This window comes from Podarcis gaigeae, assembly GCF_964106915.1.
Source record: "Podarcis gaigeae genome assembly, chromosome: 4".
In the NCBI taxonomy this organism is placed as follows: Eukaryota; Metazoa; Chordata; class Lepidosauria; order Squamata; family Lacertidae; genus Podarcis; species Podarcis gaigeae.
The window spans coordinates 30,391,425-30,401,491 of NC_139677.1; the positions used below are offsets into that span (position 1 = coordinate 30,391,425).

Below are 10,067 nucleotides of genomic sequence, written 5' to 3' on the forward strand. Positions count from 1 at the left end.
TCAGTTCTGGCCTGGCCTGTGAATAAACAAGAGCTGTTTGAAGAATCGCTGTGTCGTCTGATATGTTCACCCACAACTTAAAAGCGGGGCTGCAGAAGTGAGCAGACTGAGCATGTCCTGCCATCTCTGCCACAATGAGCAACTCCTGTATGACCTTTTGTTCTTCCTTAGCAAGTCCGAGGAGAGGACAAAAACTGAGCAAGGGAGACAGGGGTGCTGAGAGACAGGAGTGAATACTGGACATAGGATATATTTATTTCATTTGAAGTGGAGTGGAGAATGGATGGATCATTTCAAGGAGAAACAGGTGAGGTGGGGCTGCCTCAGAAGCAGAAGAGAATAAACTGCTGGATTGGGAAACTCTCAATCCCATTCCAGCGTTGTTTTTCATTCTGCCTCCAGGACAGTCCCCCACCTGCTCTCCCCTGAAATAAACCAGTTGGGAACCCTAGGAATTGGCGCAAGAAATCACTTTGAATATGAAAAAAAATGAAGGGATGAAAGGATCCTCTTTTCATCCCAAGGACAAGCCTTTCCAAACTTCTGCTTTACACACACACACACAATTTACTCCCCAAATTTTGTGTTAGAGACTGAGAGGGCGGGGTGGGATGTCAATCAGCATAGCTCCATCTTCAATCCACATTTTAGGTTGAAATGATTGCCACAATATACTTTATATTGAAGAAGATAATGAAGACCAGCAAGTATAAAGGAATTGTACAAGAAAGTGTGATGGATTAAGACTTTTGTGGTGCAATCCTATGCATGTCTTCTCAGAATTAAGCCATACCGAGTTTAATCAGGCAAATGTGTATTCTATAAGGTTGTGTTTTTAATAATGTAACGTACTAAGAGGATAATAGAGTTTACACTGTTCCTGCTTAAAGTTCCATGCGGAAAGTCAGAGAAGTTTCTGCCATGTTCTTTTTATACTCTGCATCAAATTTCTCATTTTGTGCCACAGTAAAATGGTTCTTCCAGTCCCCAACAGTTCCTAGAGCAGAGAAAGCCAAAGACAGAGAATATTCAGTTTCGGTTAAAAAAATTAATTCTACTGTTCAAAGGTCACAAATTTGAAAGATACTAGCAAAAAACCACACAACTATTGGGAACAAACTACCATTAAAGGTACAGGTAAAGGTCCCCTGACAGTTAAGTCCAGTCTCAAACCACTCTGGGGTTGCAGCACTCATCTCGCTTTACTGGCCAAGGGAGCTGGTGTTTGTCCACAGACAGTTTTTCTGGATTATGTGGAAAAACCAGAGCAGTGCACAGAAACGCCGTTTACCTTCCCGCCAGAGCGGTACCTATTTATCCACTTGCATTTTGACATGCTTTCGAACTGCTAGGTGGGCAGGAGCAGGGACCGAGCAATGGGAGCTCACCCCGTCGTGGGGATTCAAACCGCCAGCCTTCTGATCGGCAAGCCCTAGGCTCAGTGGTTTAGACCACAGTGCCACATAGGAAAAATGATTTAATCCTGGAAAACAGGAGTATTACTAGGCCTTTAAAAAACTCAGGGCACAGTCCCCAACACACACCTTCATATGCTTGGAGAAAACTGCTGCTTTATGTACATATTAAAACTAAAACAAGTCTTGTTAGACATCTAATACAGCTCCGCTCTCTCATGTGCAGTTCTGCCTCCCCACACCATCTAGCTACTATTGCATGTGCTTACAAGTCTTCTGTCCCCATTCAATACCACCAGCACAGGAAACTCTCAATTTAGGAGCCTCCAAATGATGGGTGATTCACACACACACACACGCACGGCACCAAACCCAAAAGTATCCTCCAAGATGTAATTAAAAGGGGCAGAACAGGTTGGAGCATGGCAGAACGGGCTTACGCATGCTCTGCTGATGTGTGCTAGGGTCTGGAACAGAACCTCCCTACAAAAAGAGGATTGCCTGTACACACAATATCCAGCCAGCACAGATCGACACACCACTAGAGAACAGATAAAGCTGGCCTGTGATTGGAGTCCCACTGAATTAGACCCAGCCAAGCGTTCCAAAAAAGGTTTTTCAAAAGGAGGGGAAAGGGCAGGAGATCAGGACCATAGTGCAAAAGACTCAGGCCTTCTGCTCCCTGAGAGGCACCCCTGTAGAAAAAACAATGACCCCTGTCCCCAGTAGCACCTTTTCTCATGAATGGGGAGATTGAATGGTCCAGGATCTCTGGAGGCAAAAAGGTGTAGTTTGCCATGGGATTATTTTTCATGACTTCGAATTGTGTGTAATGGATTATTTTATCTAGAACCTCCTTTTCCAGGTCCTTCTCCAGGAAGTTCAGGATCTTCTGAATTTCACACCTTGGATTCTGTGGAAAGGGAGGGAATGAAATCCAGGAATTAACCAGGAATAGGAAAATAAGCCAATTGTTAACCAATAATGCAATCCTGCACATGTTTACTATACTAAATCTGTTATGTAGTGAAGTTTCACCCTGGGCCAGCAGGGGGATACTGTATATAGTTTTCACTCAGGTCTGTAGATAGTTTTCACTCAGGTCCACGTCAGTTATTTTAGGCGGGAAACTCTGGGTTGTTGTTGCTACAATGTTGACAGCCGGCTGCCTATAAAAGCAGGCTGGCTGAGCTGTTTGCTGTTCAGTTCTGTCCAGCTTGCAAGTAAAGAGCTGCTCTGGAGAAATCGCTGTGTCGTCGGCTATGTTCGCCCACAACCTAACAAAATCAATCTTAGGTTTAAATCCCTGTAGTCTAGTGTTAACTCGTTTGTGGTCTGAAGCCTAAAAATAAACACTCACTTCTTTTATATCTTCATAGAAGAGGTAAAGAATCCGGTACTTATTTTTCGCCTCCCACCAGCCTTTTACATGATCATACCAGGAACCCCAGAGCACTAAGGGATAAAAATGAATTAAACAGCTTAAGGAAGAATTTCATATCACAGACTAAAGAGACTATAAACTTAAACAAGGACATGTTACGAATTTACAAAATATATGTCAGCTTGTTCACGACAGAATAAAATTCACTGGGGCCAAACAGTTCCATGACTACAATGACAGGAAAGACATTTTAAAAAATTTAAAAATTAATTTATTCCCAGGTTGTGGTTAGACAACACCAATTCAGGGGACTAAGCTGGATAACTGCTATGATCAGAGTTTGTTATGATGGAACAACTGTCAAATCACACCCAAACTCAGAACATTTAACGTGCTCAAGTTTGGCAACTTTTTCCTAAATAAAAAAGATAATTGCCTCAACACCAAGACTGTAGCAAAATGGACCAAGGGGCACATTCCCTTCCGGAATGAGGATCAGGCAGGAGACTTCCTAAACAGGATGCCTTCTGCTCCACTCATCCCAGCTTCTTCCCTTGGCTCATAAATCAATCCCATCTAAAACAGATTGCACTCTTATTCCCAGATCAGAAGCTGGTCTTATTTGCAACAGCAGCTGCATCTTGTCTGAACGAAGCTTGAGTCTGTTTTTCCCCTTCTAACCAGAAAGGAGCCACGTGCAGTGTTTGGCAAAAAGTTTTTAACTTCCCATTATCAGTTTGCTACTTGAATTTAAAATACATAGATAAATGATTGAGTTCTTTGAAAAAAGAAATGTAGAAATCATGGCACGAAGCATTCCGTTCACCTTTTCCATCCATGTATTTCTGAAAAAATTCTTCCCATGTTCCTGGCTCAGGCATCATTTGATTCATTCTGTGGAAGTGATAAAAAGACACTAGATTGTCTTTGGCATTTCTTGCCACGTAGATGACCTGCGGTGGGTATAGAAGTGAGAAGATACCATTATTCGCCAGTGGAGAAAGTGCAAGTGCACTTTCATAATACTAGAACACAGGACCGTCCAGTGAAGTTCGATTTTGGAAGACTCAGGAAGACAGGCAGAAGAAAATGCCTCTTCACAACTGTGCATAGTTAAATGATGGCAGTTGCTCCCACCAGGTGCAGTGATGGCCACCAGCTTTGACAACTTTAAAAGGGGTCTAGACAAATTAATGGATGGTATCCCATATTAGAGGCTGTATGTCTCTGAATACTTGTCTCTGGGGAACAACAGCAGGAGAGGACTATTATTATTTCCTGTTCTCTGCTTCTATAGGCATCTGGATGAGAACAGGATGATAGACCAGATAGGCCTTTGGTTTGATCCAACATGGCTCTTCTTATGTTCTTAAACATGAATTAGATCATTTTACTGGTATCTGTCTCATGTTCCCGTATATTGCCTCCAAGTGTCCCTATTTTCCAGGGACAGTTCTGGATTTACAGAAGCCATCCCAATTTCTTATTTGGTCCTGGAATGTCCTGCTTTTCCTCAGGACATCCCTATTTTCATCAGAGGGTATGCAGCCCCTGAGCCAAGGAGATAAGTAACTATACAACCTTTAGAAGACATGTGAAGGCAGCCCTGTATAGGCAAGTTTATTTTTTAAAAATGCTTAATTATGTTTTATATACAGTGGTACCTCTGGTTAAGAACTTAATTCGTTCCAGAGGTCCGTTCTTAACCTGAGGTACCACTTTAGCTAATGTGGCCTCCCGCTGCTGCTGCTTCTGTGCCGCTGCCACACAATTTCTGTTCTCATCCTGAGGTAAAGCTCTTAACCCGAGGTATTATTTCTGGGTTAGCGGAGTCTGTAACCTAAAGCGTTTGTAACCCGAAGCGTTTGTAACCCGAGGTACCACTGTATGTTGAAAGCTGCCCAGAATGGCTGGGGCAACGCAGTCAGATGCACAGGGTATAAGTAATAACATTATTGTTGTTATTGTTGTTATTGAATAGGGCATCCCTGTTTTCCTTGGAGAAATGTTGGAGGGTATGAGAGAAAGAAAAAGGGAAAGAGGACAATAGCACTGAGACTGAAAGGGACACAGAGGCCTGACCTGCTCTCTATGAGAATCCAGTGCTATGGCATTTGGGAACCATATTGGGAAACCTAATAGAGAAGTAGGATATGTTGGAGTGTTAATGATGTGCCCCCCTCTTATGCTCAGCCGCTGTATATATCTGTAAATAAATTCTGATTTTACAGAAACACCATCAGTGTCCAGTGACTTCATTCAAAGGAAACCAACTCCAAGGCATGCACTGGAATCTCTGAAAGCTCTCCCTACTCATAGATTGGGATACAATATTCTAGAAAGCTGCCAGTATTCTATTCAGCTGCAATTCAACTGCAAGCAAAATATTTATTAATTCGTTCCTTATATTTCTATCATGCCTTTCCTCCAAGGAAGTCAAGGAGACATCTGTGGTTTTTCCTCCATTTTTATCCTCACACAACCCTGTGGAGGCAAGTTAGGCTGAGATACAGTAGCTGCCCCCCAAGGTCTCTCAGTAAGCGTCACGACTGTGTGGAGATCTCTGAACCCAATCCTAGTATGACACTATCCTGCTTGCCAAGCTTCCTGCCCGACCCATTACCTTACAGTTTTGTTCCCAGAACGATGGAGGCACCAGTTGTACAGGAAGATGGGTTTTCAGTGTTCGTGGTGAGGGCATGGCTTCAGCTTTATCCAAGCCTGAGAAACAAGCCGTTGTTATTCAACAGTATGCTTTAACCTTATCCATCCAATACCATTTTGTAGGACTACAGACCAGACTTTCCAAGACCTACGTGCAATGCTAATGTGTTGCTAGATCTTAGCTTAGTGGAAAACATAAATGTTTATCTCGTTTCAGTGTCCTTGGGGCTTTGCCTTCAGGGGCTTTGAAAAAAAATAAAAATGATCTCATATCTTCCTCTAGTCTCAGAATGTTGTCTGGAACATTCAGAGTCATCCTAGCCACTGATGACTTTACGGCTAATTTGACCCTCCTCTTAGGACAATTTGTTCAATGCTTTTCTATTTTTCTCTTTTCATTCATATCTTTATTCTATTTCATGATATATGTTTTTTTTATTTTGTTTTTTGATAAATTTTTCAAAGCAAAAAACAACAACAGTACGACTTTGGGAAGAAGAAGATGGAGCAATTTTCTTCTTTTGGCAGTTAAGACGAGTGACAAGAAAAGACAATATGCACTGACTTCCTAACAGTCCTTTTCTGACACTCACTTTGCCTCTTTCAGAATGAAATATGACATTCCAGCAACTAATCCTGGATCATATTAGCCACTCCATTTTTTTTAGGAACACTTTCATAATATGGATATTATTTTGAATTTCTTAGCAATATTTTATCTGATAACTTTACACAAGTTGACCTGCAGATCTGTAGCTTACCAGAGGGCAAATTCTTGTGCAGCACCCATTCGATAAAAGGTTGCCGATCGTAAGTGGAAGCACGCTGGCATTTCTCAATGTCGCCGTCACATTGGATCATGTCTACAATCTCCTGTGTCCATGTTGTACCTGATAATAAGAAACAAAAGAGGAGTTTGGTCTTGTGGCAAAAGATTTACGAGTTCATAATTTTTCATGGACTGGAGCCAGAAAATATTAGAGTCCACATTACACACATCTCCCATCTAAAAGGAACGGATGGTTTGGCTTGCTCAATGCTGATTGTTGTTGTTGTTTAGTCGTTTAGTCGTGTCCGACTCTTTGTGACCCCATGGACCAGTTCATGCCAGGTACTCCTGTCTTCCACTGTCTCCCTTGGTCAAATTCATGTTAGCACTTTCGAGAACACTGTCCAACCATCTCGTCCTCTGCCGTCCCCTTCTCCTTGTGCCCTCCATCTTTCCCAACATCAGGGTCTTTTCCAGGGAGCCTTCTCTTCTCATGAGGGGGCCAAAGTATTGGAGTCTCAGCTTCAGGATCTGTCCTTCCAGTGAGCACTCAGGGCTGATTTCCTTCAGAATGGATAGGTTTGATCTTCTTGCAGTCCATGGGACTCTCAAGAGTCTCCTCCAGCACCATAATTCAAAAGCATCAGTTCTTTGACAGTCAGCCTTCCTTATGGTCCAGCTCTCACTTCCATACATCGCTACTGGGAAAACCATAGCTTTAACTATACGGACCTTTGTCGAGCAAATAGCAACAAATTTTGCTTTTAGATAAATATAAATTGGGGGCATCAAGGATACATTTGTCAACTGAGAGTGAAGAATGCATAAGGAATATATGTTAACTTTAAAGCTATCTCCCCCACCCTATAATGCAAGAAAATCCTTATGAAGCTTATGACCTACTACCAGGAAGGTGTGACCTTCCTCACATGCCTGCTGCTTGTAGCGGTCATTGGTATCCAGTTCTGGTTATTTCCCTGTGTATACTGTCCATGTACACATATCCTTCATGAGGGGCAGACTACACATTTCACACTTGTATTTATAACAGCAGTCCAACGCCCCCCCCTTTTAAAGTTGAAAAGGTTATATGGGAGAGGTTATGGGGTGGAGGAAGGAAAAGCAGCAGAGGAAGATTTTTGTTGGGATTTGAAACATGCATTTGCAAAAATAGTATAGGCTATAAAGTTTGAAAGCTTCCGCATTATGCATTGGCTTACAGATCCTCAACTCTTTCATGTTCAGCCTGAATTTGTCTGGGTCATTAAATGTTATCTTCTGAACCCTTTGAAGGTCCAACAACATTATGTGCTTTTAGTGACAAGCAATCATAAGGCATATCACTATGAATCATACTACCATCTACTGAAAGCAGGCATTTCATGGGCAACATCCACATTCGTTATAAACAATAGGTCCTGTTTGCAAATCCATGAGTCACAAATGCATTAACAGAGATTTTAAAATATGGTACAATGGGAACAATCCACCAGGAGGTTCTGAAATCCTTTAAAATGTTTATGGGTCTTCTTGAGCAAGATAATTTTCTGGTGTGTTGAATCCAATCGATGCAAAGGTCTAGTGGAAACAACTGCAAGTCTTGGGTCACATTATGTGCCTGGTAAGTCAAAGGTGCCTAAGTAGCACCCCCTATCTTTCCTGCTTGCATACTCACCTGCCTTTGCATAGGTTGCTATAAGTAGGTCATCAGGCTTGGCTTGGAAAGCCCAGATTTTATGCCACTTTTCACAGATCTCCTTTGTAAGAGGAATCCCTTCCACCTCACCAACTTCAGATCGTTTCACATCCCAGTCCAGCTTCAGTTCTTCCATCTTTTCCAAAGGCATGGAGAAGGCACACTTCAGCAATTGCTTTGCTTTCCTTTAAAGAAGAATATTACTTTATACCTGGGACCTGGGTCAAGAACCAGCTGAAGTGGCAGCCAACACCACCAAGAAGTGCGGCTGCATCAACTTCCTCACTTAAGCTCCTCCTACAATACCTACCATCCATCCATCCATCCATCCATCCATCCATCCATCCATCCTTCCTTATTTAGCCTGTCTGTAGCTCCACCTGTCTGTAGCTCCACTCCTTCAAAGCTCCTCCTGCTTGCTCCTTGCCATTCTGTGCCTCAAAGCCCACCTGTCCTCCATAATCATTAAATGGAGCTCCATGCTCTGATGCAACATATTGCTGAGTACCAGACACTGGGGACAAAGCGCAGGGCCAGGCCGTTGTGCTTTGCTTCTGTCAATTGGCTGGCTAATGTGGAGACATACGGGACTTATTCCCTGAATTACTCCTTTGCACCTGCATCTGATACTGCAGTATAACATCAGTTTTGCAGAATAATGCTGAGGCTCAAGTAAATTGCCCAAGATCACACCAACTAAGTTCAAGCCATACACTGGGCCTCAAAGCATCATGCTTCTAATTTTCCAATCAAATAGACCAGGACATTTCTGATAGTATTGGACATTACTTGTTTCTTCACAGAACTCAGAGGCATTGGGCTGGATTCAGCTAAACCAGTGTGCTAGGTGAAGCCAATCCAATGCCTCCTGTTAGTGCAATGGGGCCTTTAACCTCCCAGCGCCTCCCTCTTATTCACTCGGGGGGGGGGGGGGCTGGAAGAACCTCCAGAACAACACACAAGGGGAGGAGAGGTGGATTGTTCCGCCTGGAAAGCAGAAATGGTTGTTTTGATGGAGCAACAGAAATAGTATGATGAAGGTGAATTCCCCTCATAGGTAGAAACAACATAAATACAATGTATGAAACTGCCTTACACCAAACTGTTGGTCCATTGAACCTAGCATTTCCTGATCTGACTGGCAGCATCCCTCCAGAGAATGAGACAGTGCATCTCTCCCATCATCTAGTATTTAATCCCTTTAACTAGAGATGCCAAATATTGAACCTAGCAAACATTCTGCACCCAAGACATATGCTCTGAGACTGCGCTATGGCCCCTCATCTCTGCCACAGCCAGATACTCACAACACAAATTGGAAGAGGGATTGGGAGTTTCTCTTAAATACCTTGTACACTTTCCGGTCAGCTGGATGTCTTGGCACTGTAAAGGGTATGTAGTCTTCTTCTCAAAGCGAGGTATTGCTCTGAACCTTGGAGCTACAAGAAAAATCCACGTCCTTGGAAACTGCCTGTTGGTGGCACAACTGTGGGATAGAGTACAGTACTCTTCCCTCCCAACAGGGACACAGGAGTAGTGTGAGGATTTGGATAGAACTTAAATTTCTCTTGCGAATGGGGAAATAAAAGGAGGTGGAACAGGAGGTGGAGAAGAAGGTGTTTCAGAAAGAGCCAGTAGCAACAGAGGTGTCGTGTGCTGTAGCTTTTTGAACCTTGCTCTTCATCTTCATGGGTTAATGCCCCAAATGGAAATATTTCACACAAATTGTGACTTCAGACTCCTCTCCATTTCTTGCCAGTATTTCATTTCAAATTGAATTATTGCTAATAGTGCAAATTTCAAATTAACTTACACCCTCATCTTAAACATATAACTACTGATCTTAAACTTATGTGCTCTTAACTAAAAACGGCAACCCTAAATCTGCTTAGCAGGTGGTTAGAGCATGATGCAGCAGAAGTCAATCACTGTGCAGCAAAATCCTAAGCAATATTCATTCAGACATTTCAATAAGTTAAATGGTCTGAACTAACCAATAAGGGAGATCAAGACTGCAGCCTTAATGTTTGGTTGATTTCAGCAAGGGAGATTTAAGCACGTGCAGAATTTTTTCTCTGAAATTAATTCCATTTAAAAATTATTATGTTTGGCTGGATTGCACTGTAAGTCCCACTGAAT

General features: G+C 42.6%; 1 protein-coding gene across 1 annotated transcript; it reads right to left on the reverse strand.

Annotated features, from left to right (window-relative positions):
* Positions 1-813: 813 nt before the first annotated feature.
* LOC310843106 (sulfotransferase 1C1-like) lies at positions 814-9,490 on the reverse strand. Its single transcript, XM_083735665.1, has 8 exons — positions 9,277-9,490; positions 7,908-8,113; positions 6,225-6,353; positions 5,423-5,520; positions 3,626-3,752; positions 2,776-2,870; positions 2,148-2,328; positions 814-997 (listed from the first exon to the last, which is right to left on the reverse strand). Exons 2-8 carry the CDS (start codon positions 8,077-8,079, stop codon positions 885-887), a joined length of 915 nt encoding a protein of 304 aa, XP_083591791.1. The 5' UTR covers positions 8,080-8,113; positions 9,277-9,490; the 3' UTR covers positions 814-884.
* Between the last annotated feature and the right edge of the window lie 577 nt (positions 9,491-10,067).

Excerpts from the sequence above, each read along its gene's own strand:
- LOC310843106 (XM_083735665.1), bottom strand. The coding sequence starts at position 8,079 with ATGCCTTTGGAAAAGATGGAAGAACTGAAGCTGGACTGGGATGTGAAA. Across the intron at positions 2,871-3,625 it reads GAAATACATGGATGGAAAAG|TGCTCTGGGGTTCCTGGTAT; the intron begins GTGAACGGAATG and ends TTTATCCCTTAG. Across the intron at positions 2,329-2,775 it reads TCTATGAAGATATAAAAGAA|AATCCAAGGTGTGAAATTCA; the intron begins GTGAGTGTTTAT and ends CCCTTTCCACAG.